The following is a 13,833-nucleotide window of genomic DNA, read 5'->3' on the forward strand; positions in this document are numbered from 1 at the left end:
CCTATGCTGCAGGAAATGAGAGCAGCACCTTCCCGAGTGGGATGGATACCGTCCCGCCCTAACAGGCCAACAGTGCCCTCAAAATTAGCCCAATTATCTATAAAGCCCACACTGTTTTCAGAGCACCACCTGGACAGCCAGCAGTTCAGCGACCATAACCTGCTGTAAGCTACATCGCCACGCCGCATTGGGATGGGGCCAGAGCATACTACAGCATCGGACATCGCCTTCGCTAATTTAAACACCCCTACAAAGTTACTCTTAGTAACCTCAGACTGACGAAGGCGTATATCATTAGCTCCTGCATGGATAACTATCTTTGAGAACCTGTGCTTGCCTAGGACCCTAAGATTACCTGCTATGTCCGGCGCCCTGGCTCCCGGTATACACCTGACTAAAGCTGCTGGTGCCCCTAAAGGCTGAGCTAATTTCACGTGCCGTATGATAGTCCCCTATAACCAGAGCTCTTTCAGGTTTCTCAGTGGGTGCATCACTAAGGAGAGCAAACCTGTTCGACACGTGACGCGGAGAGGAGTGGTGCTCCCGTGGGCCATGATGAAAAGATTCACGTACCTTAAATGATCTGTTGATATTAAAGCAGATCAGATGGCCTCCGCTTGTGGACTTTACACAGGAGGAGAGAAAAAGAAAGCTTCCGGTCTCGGCGTTCTTCCGAAAAAAGAGAGAAAAAACCGGGGAAAAAAACGGAAAAAGGAAAGCGAAAGTGAAAAGTACAAAAATGAAAGCGACAGTATAATAAAAATGAAGAGGATACTGGAAATTTATTTATAGAAAAAAAGTTAAAAAAGGATTAGTAATTAACGCCGGCACTCGCGGGAAAAAGGACTCGGCGCGAACAACTCAGGAAACAGGAAGTGCGTAAACCTGCATAAGCTGCTGGAACATAGCGGGCACCCCAAACAACCCAAAAGGGAGCATGACGAATTGGTGTAATCCAAACGGTGTGGAAAAGGCCATTTTCTCTCGGGATAGAGGAGTCAAGGGGATCTGCCAGTATCCCTTTGTTAGATCCAGTGTCGAATAAAAGCGAGCAGTGCCTAACAGATCAAGCAACTCATCAATGCGAGGCATTGGGTATGCGTTGAATTTAGACACCACGTTGACCTTTCTATAGTCCACACAGAACTGGACCGACCTGTCGGTCTTGGGAACCAGGACCACTGGGCTGCTCCAGTCATTGTGGGACTCCTCGATTATGCCCATTTCGAGCATGGCCTTGAGTTCGTCCCGAACCACCTTTTTCTTGTGTTCGGGCAATCGTTAATGGCGGCTGTGCACTCCCACCCCGAGGGTGTTTTGATGTGTTCTATGAGGTGGGTAAGACCAGGAAGAGGTGAGAACACGTCGGAAAATTCCTTCTACAACTTGGCTACCTCCGTGAGTTGGGCCAGTGAGAGGTGGTCTCAACAAGGGACCGGAGTGGTCTGAGATGTTATCTTTTTTTACCTCCGGCCCCAGCTCCACCTTCTCTGGGACTACCGACACCAATGCCACGGGCACCCCCTTATTCCAGCGTTTTAAAAGGTTGAGGTGGTAAGTTTGCAGTGCTCCGCCCCTATCCGTTCGCTTCACCTCATAGTCAACGTCCCCGACTTGCCGTGTGACCTCAAAGGGTCCTTGACACTTGGTGACTAATTTAGAACTCTACGTGGGCAATAATACGAGCACTTTGTCTCCTATCGTGAACTCTCTAAGGTGCGTGCCCCTGTCATACAGCCAGCTTTGATGTTCTTGTGCCTGTCGCAAATTCTCCTGGGTTAAGTGTGTGCGGGTGTGGAGTTGTGTGCAAGTCAAGAACATACTCGATTTCATTTTTACTAGGTGAAGGTCCCACCTCCCAATTTTCCCATAGTACGTCCAGAATGCCATGCAGCTTACGCCCATATAATAATTTTCAAGGGAGAAAACCTCGTGGAGGCTTGCAGGACCTCTCGTACTGCGAATAACAGGGGCTCGAGCCACTTATCCCAATTACACACACTTTCACTTACGAATTTCCGGATTATGTTTGAGTGTTTGGTTAAATTGCTTGACTAAGCCATCCCGGTGTGGGTGATAGACACTGGTGCGGCTAGGCTTAATCCCCAGTAACCCATCCAGCTTGCGCAGTGTGCGTGGCATAAACAAAGTGCCTTGGTCTGTCAGGATTTCTTTCAGAATCCCGACCTAGGCGATCAAGTGGAAGAGTGCTTCTGCAATACTGCGTGCTGAGATATTGCGGAGAGGCACTGCTTCAGGATATCGCGTTGCATAGTCCACCAGAACCAAAAGTGATCTCCCCATGCTGATCAATCTAATGGCCCGACAAGATCATCCCAATTCGCTCAAACGGGGTCTCGATTAGAGGAAGAGGGCGCAATGGTGCTTTTGGAGTGGCCACAGGATTTACTAATTGGCATTCATGGCACGTCGCACACCACCAACTGACATCTCCCCCGAATCCCTGGCCAATAGAACTGGGCCATTATTCGGGCTAGTGTGCTATCTTGCCCCAAGTGTCCAGCCATGGGATTAAAGTGAGCCGCATGGAATACGAGTTCCCTACGGGTCTTTGGGATTAACAACTGGGTTATTCATTCCTTAGTTTGAGTGTCCTGCGTCACTCTGTACAATCTGTCTTTGGCAAAATAGGGGAAGGTCTGTGTCACACTTGGCTGAAGAGTTTGACCATCAATTACTCTCACTTGGTCAAACGCATGCCACAGAGTCTCGTCTTGCAACTACTCTAATGGGAAATCCCCCAAGGGAATCCCTGAGAGAGGGAGGAGGAGCGGGCTGCTCCTCACTCTGACGCGGTGTTGATGTAGATGGCTCTGTGACAGCTTCTCCAGTCAATGCCACACCGGGATATTCCCGTGACCTACTAGTGCAGGACCCACTATGTGTTAAATATTCAATTAGGTTTTTTTTTTTTAAATCCCGGCTAATCAGTACCTAAAATCGAGTGGGTGAGATGAGAACTAACCACCGCCTTTATGCATTTGGCCCCGGAATAGAACATGGACAGACACTAGAGGGTAATGGTGAACATCTCTGTGCGCACACAACACTTTCACTGCTTGTGCCCCCCCCCCGAATGCCTCACCTTGAACCAGGCGTTGGTGAATTGAGGTCTGATTGCAACCGGAATCCACCAAAGCGTGATATGTATCCCCTTGAATATTCACCGGTATGCGATATGTTCCGGCACGATCGGGGGTGGTTTCTGGTGCATCAGGGATCTGGATTACAACACCCACTTCCCTTGCGGAGCTCTGACCCTGGAGATGCTCTTATTCCCTGCTGCGCCAGCACACTGGCCCAGGCTTTTCCTCTGCACTGGTGTGATGGGCCTCACTCAACTGAGGGGGAGACAACACCGACACGGGAAAGGGGAGGACACGGGTGTGACGGGCCGGCTGGGGAGGAGCCAGCCACCACCTCTGTGGCAGGGGAATGGGGTGGAGGGGGATGAGAGATGAGGGGGAACAGAGAGAGAAGAGAAGCAAGGGGAGATGCCATCAGAGCTGCTTCCAGATGGTTCTCCACCGGCTCGTTCCAGCGACGCCAGGTGATGACACTGGACCTATTCCACCGTTCCTTCCAGAAGTCGAGAGACAAACTGTTCCAGTGTCACCACATCAATTATCTCGTCTGCATTGCAGCCTTCCACTCTCGGCCACCGCCGGCAGGTGTCCCGGAGTTGCTGGGCGAATGCAGCCAGCCGGCCGACCTCCTCCAATGCCAGCGTCCAGAAGCGCTGGCGATGTTGCTCTGGGGAGCGGCCGAGCCCCTGCAGGATGGCTTTCCTTAGGTCAGCGTAGACCAGCCGGGTGTCAGCAGGGAGCTGCGAGCTGCTCCTTGCCAGTCAGGAGCGGGAGGAGGTGCCCCGTGCGCTGCTCCAGTGGCCAGCCCCACGCCTCGGCTGCTTGCTTGAAGAGGGTGAGGAACGCCTCTGGATAGTCCTGCGGTCTCATCTTCGTGAGGGTGGCGGGGGCGGTGGTTGATGCACCTGCTCGCATCAGCAGGGACTGGAGCGCCTGGCGATCTTCCTGCTGGGCCAGCATCAAGGCTTTGAAGTGTTGCTCCTGCTCCTTTCAGAGGGTGATCAGCGCTTGATGCTGGTTCTCCTGGGCGGTGGCAAGGACTCCATGGGGTGGTTCCCTTCTGTGCTCCCAGATTTTGGCATCACTGTAACAGTTCCTGATGTGGGTGACGCACAGAAGCACGGCAGGTGAGAGTTGATGGTTGCACAACTTTTTTTTTTTTTTTTTTTCCCCCCCCTTGCTGGCTTGCATGCATTCACGCTCACGTGGTCAGGGAGAGAGCTCCTTTTTCTTTGCTTGCTCTCTCTTTTTATGCTCCTCCCTGCAACTAACACACGCACACTAATTGACAGCAGGTGGAATGACTCGGCCACTTACCTTCCCCGAACTCCATTCACAGACTGCTGCTTGGCCACGCCACAGCTGCCACAGTTTGCTTCCTTCAGTTAATCTGAAAAGCTCTTAATGGAAGCCCATCTCATCTCTAGCTGCTTTATCCTGTTCTACAGGGTTGCAGGCAAGCTGAAGCCTATCCCAGCTGACTATGGGGGGAAAGGCAGGGTACACCCTGGACAAGTTGCCAGGTCATCACAGGGCTGACACACAGACAACCATTCACACCTACGGTCAATTTAGTCACCAGTTAACCTAACCTGCATGCCTTTGGACTGTGGGGGAAACCGGAGCACCCGGAGGAAACCCACGCGGACACAAGGAGAACATGCAAACTCACCACAGAAAGGCCCTCGCCGGCCACGGGGCTCGAACCCGGACCCTCTTGCTCTGAGGTGACAGCGCTAACCACTACACCAGCGTGTCGCCGGAAGTCTACCTGCCCATACAATCCCAAATCAGGAAAAAGTTGGGATGGTCTGATATTAAAACTGAAAACAATGTTTTCGTAAATAATTAACCTGTATTGCACTCAAAACAATATAATGGCACCTTATTTGATGTTTTACCTCATGAATTTAACACCCCACCCCCACCCCCCTGATTCTTGCAACATGTTTCAAAAATTGGGACAGTAAAGCATTTACCACTTTATAATGTTGTTCCTTCTCACAACACTTTTAAGATATTTTGGAGACTGAAGACACCAAGTGATGAAGTGTTTCAAGTGGTGTTTTGTCCCATTCTTCCTTCAAACAGGTCTTAAGGTGTGCAGCAGTATGGGGTGTGTGCGTGTGGGGGGGGGTTTGGTTTTCAAAATTCGTCACACATTCTGTATTGGGGACAGCACTAAGACACCCTCTTCTTCCACAGCCATGTCTTTGTAATATGTGCAGAATGTGGTTTTGCTTTGTTTTGTTGAAATATCCCTGGAAAAGATGTCATGAAGGCAGCATATGTTGCTCCAAAATCTCAATGTACTTTTCTGCTTTAATGCTGCCATCACAGAAGTGTAAGTTACCTTTGCCAAGGGCACTGACAACCCTATACCATGACGGACCTTGGCTTTTGGACTTGTTGCTGGTAACAGTCTGGATGGACTTTTTTCTTCTTCGGTCCATCTTTGGACATCCATTTCTTTCAAAATGGACCTGAAATACATACCTGTCTGACCACAATGTGATGTGCACTGTAGAGGGTGAAATCCAAATTTCTTTCTATTGTTGTTTTGAAGAACTTTTTGTTTTGAAACGTTTCAATAACTCTCTCATGCATTTGTTGACAAACTGGAGATCCTCAGTCCGTCTTTACGTCTCAAAGATTAGACCTTTCCTGCATACTCCTTTTGTTCCAAATTATGATTGCAATCACTGGTTTCAAGTCGCATGTTTTACCTCATTACTATCTCTATATTTCCCCCGTCCCAACTTTTTGGGGAATGTGCTACAGCCCTGAACTGCAAGAATGGATGTATTTTAACAAATAAAATGAAGTTACCCAGACAAAACATGAAATGGCTTGGGTTCATGCTGCCTGCAATGAAATACAAGCAAAAGTAAACTTACAAATCACTGTCTGTGAAGATTCTCAGTCATCCAGGTCATAGTAACTGTGGGTGGTAAGAGAGCAACTGGACTTGCTTGAAGGTTCTTGAAGACGTTTCACCTCTCATCTGAAAGGCTTCTTCAGTTCTGTCTGACTAGTAGGGAGTATCAGGTATTTATCCTCTCATGGATGAAAAGCTCATCTAAGGTGTCGTTGAGTCATCCTGTTGGTGTGGGTCACTGGGGGCTGGATGTGAACGACCTCGAGTCGTTAGGGTGATCAGTGGATTGCCCGTTAAGGTGATCAATGGAATGCTGATTCTCTCTGTCCTCTTGTGAGTCACTGAAAACAGCTGGGTTTTGGTGTGCATTCAGTTGTGTGGGAAGTGTGCCAAGGACTGCATTGTAGGTGGCTGATAAATGATGTCTTAGACCCCCACCTCTGTTCAGTGATTGCCGTTCCAAGTTGACAAAAATGGCTTCTTTAACTCCTCGCTCATACCAACAATCCTCTCTGGCTAAAATGCATACGTTGCAATCCTGAAATGAGTGTCCTTTGTTGTTAAGATGAAGGTAGACAGCAGAGTCCTGGCCTGAGGAACTGGCTCTCCTGTGTTGAGCCATACACCTGTGGAGCGGTTGTTTAGTTTTCCCAATATACGAGTCCGTGCATTCCTCACTGCACTGAATTGCATACACTACGTTGTCCTGTTTGTGTCTGGGTGTTCTGTCCTTAGGGTGGACCAGTTTCTGCTTCAGGGTGTTACTGGGTCTGAAATGTACCGGAATGTTGTGTTTTTGTAGAAGATCCTCCTGAGTTTCTCAGACCAGAAATGTAGGGAATGACAATGTTCTTGCGTTTGTTCCTGTTATCCTCCTTGTCCATTATGTTCCTTTTTCTGCTCTTGAAGAAAGACCAGTTGGGATACCCGCAGTTCTGGAGTGCTTTCTTGATGTGATTCTGCTCCTTCTCTTTTCCCTCTACCGTTGTAGGGATGTTCTGAGCCCTGTGTTGCAAGGTCCTAATGACCCCCAATTTGTGTTCCAGTGGGTGGTGAGAGTCGAAGAGTAGGTCCTGGTCTGTGTGTGTGGGTTTCCGGTAGACCTCAATGCTAAGGCTTCGGTCTTGTCTAATGTGTACATCACAATCCAAGAAGGCTAGATTATTCCCACTGACGTCCTCCCGAGTGAAATTGATGTTGATATCCACTGCATTGATGTGCTTAGAGAAGGCTTCCACTTCATGGGTTTTGATTTTAACCCAGGTGTCATCCACATTATCTGAACCAGTGGCTGGGAGCAACTTCTGAGGTCAAAGCTTTATGTTCCACTTTCTCCATGTAAAGATTGGCCACAATAGGGGACACCGGTGAGCCCATGGTTTATCCATGCTTCTGTCTGTAGAAACTTTCATTAAACTGGAAATAAGTGGTAGTCAGGCAGAGGTCAAGCAGGGTGCAAATCTGGTCTGTCGTAAGGTTTGTTCTATCCAGTAAGGTGTTGTCTTGGAGTCATTGTCTAACAGATTCAACTGCTTCTCTGGTGGGAATGCAGGTGAAAAGAGAAGTGACATCGTAAGAAACCATAGTTTCATCTAAGTCTAGTTTGAGGTCTGCAACTTTAGTAGCAAAATCTTGAGTTTTTGACATGATGTAGCGTATTCCCAACAAGAGGAGCCACGATAGTGGCTAGGTGTTTGGCAATGGTATAGGTGACAGTTTATGCTGCTGATGATGGGTCTGAGTGGAGCTCCTTCCTTGTGAATCTTGGAGTCCATATATGAGAGGAACTGCTTCGCCAGGGTACAATCTGTAGTACAGAGATCGGTTGATGGCTTGGTCCTTTTCTAGTTGTTGCAGGCAGCTAACAACTTTCTTTTTGTAACAGCTGGTGGGGTCCCACCTTAAGGTTTCATAGGTGGTTGTGTCACTGAGGAGACTGGTCATCTTTGAGTGGTAGTCCACTGTGTTTAGCACCACTGTGCATCTCCCTTTGTCAGCAGGAAGGATGATGTCCCGGTCTCTTTGAAGCAATGTAAGAGCCCTCCTTTCTTGGCTGGTGAGGTTGGAGGGGGGTGCTTTTGCACTAGACAGAGCAGCTGATATCTTCAGTTTAAGTTGTTCTGCCTCTGTGTTGGTCAGATTGTTGTTTCTGATGGCTGACTCTGTGGCTGTGATAAGATCTACCACTGGTATCCGCTCTGGTGAAACTGCAAAGTTAAGTCCCTTGGATAAAACATCTTTCTCTGGTTGGGTGAGTACCCTGTCGGATAAGTTCTTCACCCATTTCTCTTCTAGGTCTGGTTGTGTAGCCTGGTCAGATTTCTTCCTCCAAGTCAGCACTTCTGTCTTACTGGAAGAGGTGGTTTTAGACAGCAATGTTTGAAATTTGCGCATCTGTCGTTCCTTGCCTTTGGTATGTTGTGAAATCTGTGCCTTCTCTGTGAAATCAGAGACTTGTTCCAAAACTTCACTGGGAAGAAGTACTGTCAACTCTTCAAACATCAGTTCAGTCTTGTTCTGGAGAGTATCGATGGTGAAATCTAGCCTTCTTGGATTGTGATGTACACATTAGACAAGACAGAAGCCTTAGCATCGAGGTCTACCGGAAACCCACACACACAGACCAGGACCTACTCTTCGACTCTCACCACCCACTGGAACACAAATTGGGGGTCATTAGGACCTTGCAACACAGGGCTCAGAACATCCCTACAACGGTAGAAGGAAAAGAGAAGGAGCAGAATCACATCAAGAAAGCACTTCAGAACTGCGGGTATCCCAACTGGTCTTTCTTCAAGAGCAGAAAAAGGAACATAATGGCAGGGGTGATAGCGTTCTGGCGCCGCGCCGGATTTCCGGCGTACCGTGGCTGGGGAAAAAAAAAAAAAAAAATCTAGTTCGCCCATTGTCCTGTGTCATTCTGAGATTCGCAGATAGACAGTAAAGGGAATTCGCATGATATGGAACTAGTGGGAAAAAAGTGCCGTCACGGCACGACGGCACTTTTTTCCCCACTAGTTCCATATCATGCGAATTCCCTTTACTGTATCTGCGCATCTCAGAATGACACAGGACAATGGGTGAACTAGATTTTTTTTTTTTTTTCCCCCAGCCACGGTACGCCGGAAATCCGGCGCGGTGCCGGAACGCTATCACCCCTGTAATGGACAAGGAGGATAACAGGAACAAACACAAGAACATTTGTCATTCCCTACATTTCTGGTCTATCTGAGAAACTCAGGAGGATCTTCCACAAACACAACATTCTGGTACATTTCAGACCCAGTAACACCCTGAAGCAGAAACTGGTCCACCCTAAGGACAGAACACCCAGACACAAACAGGACAACGTAGTGTATGCAATTCAGTGCAGTGAGGAATGCACGGACTCATATATTGGGAAAACTAAACAACCGCTCCACAGGTGTATGGCTCAACACAGGAGAGCCAGTTCCTCAGGCCAGGACTCTGCTGTCTACCTTCATCTTAACAACAAAGGACACTCATTTCAGGATTGCAACGTATGCATTTTAGCCAGAGAGGATCGTTGGTATGAGCGAGGAGTTAAAGAAGCCATTTTTGTCAACTTGGAACGGCAATCACTGAACAGAGGTGGGGGTCTAAGACGACATTTATCAGCCACCTACAATGCAGTCCTTGGCACACTTCCCAGACAACTGAATGCACACCAAAACCCAGCTGTTTTCACATCACATTATCTCTAGCCGCTTTATCCTTCTACAGGGTCGCAGGCAAGCTGGAGCCTATCCCAGCTGACTACGGGCGAAAGGCGGGGTACACCCTGGACAAGTCGCCAGGTCATCACAGGGCTGACACATAGACACAGACAACCATTCACACTCACATTCACACCTACGGTCAATTTAGAGTCACCAGTTAACCTAACCTGCATGTCTTTGGACTGTGGGGGAAACCGGAGCACCCGGAGGAAACCCACGCGGACACGGGGAGAACATGCAAACTCCGCACAGAAAGGCCCTCGCCGGCCCCGGGGCTCGAACCCAGGACCTTCTTGCTGTGAGGCGACAGCGCTAACCACTACACCACCGTGCCGCCCCCAGCTGTTTTCAGTCACTACGTTTACATGCACATAGAGAGAATCGAATTTCTGCCGTTGCTCGACTGAAATCGAAGTTCAAAATGCCATGTATGCACCTTAATTCGGCTGAAATTGAACCGAACTTGATTTCTCGGAATCGAGCTACATGACCTAGTTTATGCGATTTCTGCCGAGCTACTTTGTGCATGTATACCCTATCGAGCTAGTTGTCGAGCTACTTCCGGGAGTGACGAGACCACAAGCGGGAAACACAACAGCCTCGGTCGGCATGACAACAGTAGTAGCGAGCAGCAGAAGAGGTCAGGAGGAACAAACGAAGAAGAGAAAATGGCGATGTAGAGCTCTCTGAAGTGTGGGTGGAGCACAGAGGACAGCAGGACAAAGCTTCTGGTACTAATAGGCTTTTTATTGTCAGACTTTTCAGTTTAACAGCCTACTTTTATTCTTGAGAGAAAAAAATGCGCGCGCGTTGTGTTCTAGTCCCGGGATGAGCTCTCCCCTCTGCTCTCCCTCTGCCTCCTTAAATAGGGCGCGGTTACTGGGAAGACACACACACACACACACACACACACAGGTTAATTACCATCAGGTGTAGTTATTCTGCCACTCACCTTCCCTGGCTCCGCTCTCCTGTCACAGACCGGCGCTTGACCACGCCCCCACTGCCACAGGCAAGCAGAAACGTGCACTTCTGGAGCAATGAGGAGACAGTTCATGCTCATTCAGCTTGAGTTGAATATATTAAAATTCATGGACGGGAGAAAAACGCGCAATGGAGAACACGGAACTGATAACTTTGTTTACACTCTTGAATAGCTCTTCATGACGACAACCGGAAGTGTACCAACACGATGGGGCGTGTAGCGCCACCTGTGGCTCGGGTGCACAATGCACCTCACACAATAGCCCGATTTCATTGTGTGCATGTACGATCGGATTTCTCTGGCACCCTGCTGGGACCTTCAGCTCAATTACTGATAGCAGCTCGATTTGGATGTGCATGTAAACGTAGTCAGTGACTCCCAAGAGGACAGAGAATCGGCAATCCACTGATCACCCTAAGTACTCTCGAGGCCGTTCACATCCAGCCCCCAGTGCCCCACACCAACAGGGTGACTCAACGACACATTAGATGAGCTTTTCATCCATGAGAGGATAAATACCTGATACTCCCTACTAGTCAGACAGAACTGAAGAAGCCTTTCAGATGAGAGGTGAAACATCTTCAAGAACCTTCAAGCAAGTCCAGTTGCTCTCTCTTACCACCTACAGTTACAAATCACTACTTTCTCAATTTGTATTTTTCATATCCTAACTTTTTTTCTGATTTGGGGTTGTATAAGCATGAAATATTTCAGTAAATGCCTCAATAAAGCTCTAGAGGTACAGATTAATACACCTATATAACCAGAGGTTTATGGACACCTGACCACCACACCATATGTGGATCTTCCCAAAACTGGTGCTAGCAAAGATAAAAGCAAAATTTAAAGTGTCTTAGTACGCTGTAGCATTTAAGATTTGCCTTCATTGCAATGAAAGGGCCCCAAACATGGTGTCCCTGCTCACAAAAATGAGCGCCATGAAGATCTAGTCTACCAAGATTGAAGTGGGAAAACTTAAATGGCCTGCACAGAGCCCTGACCTCAACACCACTGAACACGTTTGGGATGGACAGAAACTCCAAATATATGCCAGCCCTATTTACCTGACAGTGTCTCACCTCACTAAGCTGAATGGGCAGAAATTCCCACAGCTATGTTCCAAATTCAGGTAGAAAGCCTTTCCAGAAGCATAGAGGTTATGAAGCAAAGGGGGATAAACCCTGGAATGGGACAGGAAGCATATGGGTGCGATGGTCTGGTGTCTGCATAGTTTCGGCCATATGTTGTAAAACAAAGACATCCTTCAGTAAGTTATTGAATAATTCAGTAAATTTCAATATCTTATTGACTATTTTTCTTAAAGGCTATATTAAAGACTTGGTATACCTAATGATGCATATCGTATTGAATTTTCATTGTCTATCTAATGTCTGCAACTCTTAATTTTTTCTCCCTCATATTTTTCGTTTTGGTATTTGTTGCAGGCCTCCAGAAGCGCTCGGTGGAAGACTGCAGTATAATCCGCCACTTTGAGAATAGGTTTGTTACTGAAACGAAGATCTGTCGAGCCTGAGCAAGCAGGAAGTCAGGAGGGAACAGAGACACAGCCCCCTTCCCAATCCCCCAGTCCATGGTAGGGAGAGGTGAAGTGAGCGGAGAAAGGGAGGGCTGAGAGGAAAGGGTCTGTCTTCCAGCTCCTGCTGTAGTCTTTAGCATTGGGTGGTTTTGTATTAATTTAGAGACGAGACTTTTTCTCTTCTCCCAATTAAGTTGTAGTGATGTAGCTCCCCTAAAGCAGTTTGATTCCTTACACCTTTGTCACTGTACACTGTGATTCCCTCTATAGCTTGACTGCAGGTCAAGTCTTGTTCTAGTGTGTGCCTTCTGTTCTGTCACCACCATGTTTTTGTGGATAATGATTTGTGAACTGTGCAAAATATTAACTTTAATCTTTAAGTTAACTTTTTTTTTCTTCTCTCCATTTACAGAAGTATTATTACCTAAGCTCATGTAGATATGCCTCTAGTCTAGCCTGTAAGATATTTCCCAACATCCTTTCCTCCAGCTAATGACCTATCAATGTATATACATATGGTCTCTACAGGTTTGATCAGCTTAACTCTTAATATTCAACCCTTTGTGTTCACGTATTTGAGTAACTAACCAATGTGATGTGTAATTTCCGCATGTATACTGATCTAGCAGACTGTGTAGCGTTGCTTCTGCCAGTATCCCTGCTAATGTACATGCATACAATTTAAGGTGTCCGGTATACATGGCCTGATTCTAACATCTCAATCCAAATTAAAAAGGCCTCATGGATAGTCGGTACAAATACACCATGATGCTAAGACTTTATAATTTGGTACTGTAAACAACTTCCTGTGCAAGATTTCACACCTGGAGTTGTCAAGCCTGGCCATTTCTGTTCTCTCACATTTTCTCATGGGCTCTGGCCTAAACATTTGTTGTGGGCTATGATGAAAATTTCACTGCTGAGACACAGTGGTGTGTTAACTATCACTCGACTGATCAGCTACCTGAACTCTGCTCAGGCATTATTATTATTTAGAGGTCTTGATGTTCATCTTTCAGCAAAACGATGTAACATTTTTAAGATATGAAAATGAATACCAGCAGGCTCCCCCCCCCCCCCCCCCCTTTCAAAAGCCATGAGTGCTGTTTTTAATTATAAGTAGAAGATGCATGTCTGAACAAAACCAGACCAACAGCTTGTATACTGGGATGTTCTGCTGAATGTTTGCTGCAGGTCATTGTAAACATGCGTTCACTCGGTATTGATGTAAATGTACCTGACGCCACCGCACCAATCCCTTTTATTTATTTTTTTCACAATGGTTTTCCGTTGCAACGTCCTGTCAACTCTGGTGTAACCCTGCATGGCATCGTGGTTGTTTTGATGGTTTTTAAATTCCCTGCATTCTAAAAACTTACATTTACATGTATATTTTGGAAAGATCAGTAGCTTAACTGTTGATCAGAAAATGACAATCAAGAACGAAGTCTCTGTTGCTGTCTTTGTCCGGATTTCATAAAAACGGACCGGAATGATGCTGTACTGATTCAAAGAAATGTACTACTGAAATGTTAAACTGCTGACTGAAGTTTGTTTGAAAATAAAAATGCATTTCTTCACTTAAA

The 13,833-nt window shown here is 47.2% G+C and overlaps 1 protein-coding gene across 1 annotated transcript in view; it reads left to right on the forward strand.

Annotated features, from left to right (window-relative positions):
• The window catches only part of LOC132890575 (integral membrane protein 2A-like), a 31,640-nt gene extending 17,807 nt beyond the window's left edge, over positions 1-13,833 (forward strand). Inside the window, exon 6 of the mRNA XM_060927573.1 lies at positions 12,156-13,833. Within this exon, the coding sequence (XP_060783556.1) occupies positions 12,156-12,244 (89 nt within the window). The 3' untranslated portion in view covers positions 12,245-13,833. The remainder of the gene's footprint in view (positions 1-12,155) is intronic.

Source organism: Neoarius graeffei, chromosome 8 (assembly GCF_027579695.1).
Source record: "Neoarius graeffei isolate fNeoGra1 chromosome 8, fNeoGra1.pri, whole genome shotgun sequence".
NCBI lineage: Eukaryota > Metazoa > Chordata > Actinopteri > Siluriformes > Ariidae > Neoarius > Neoarius graeffei.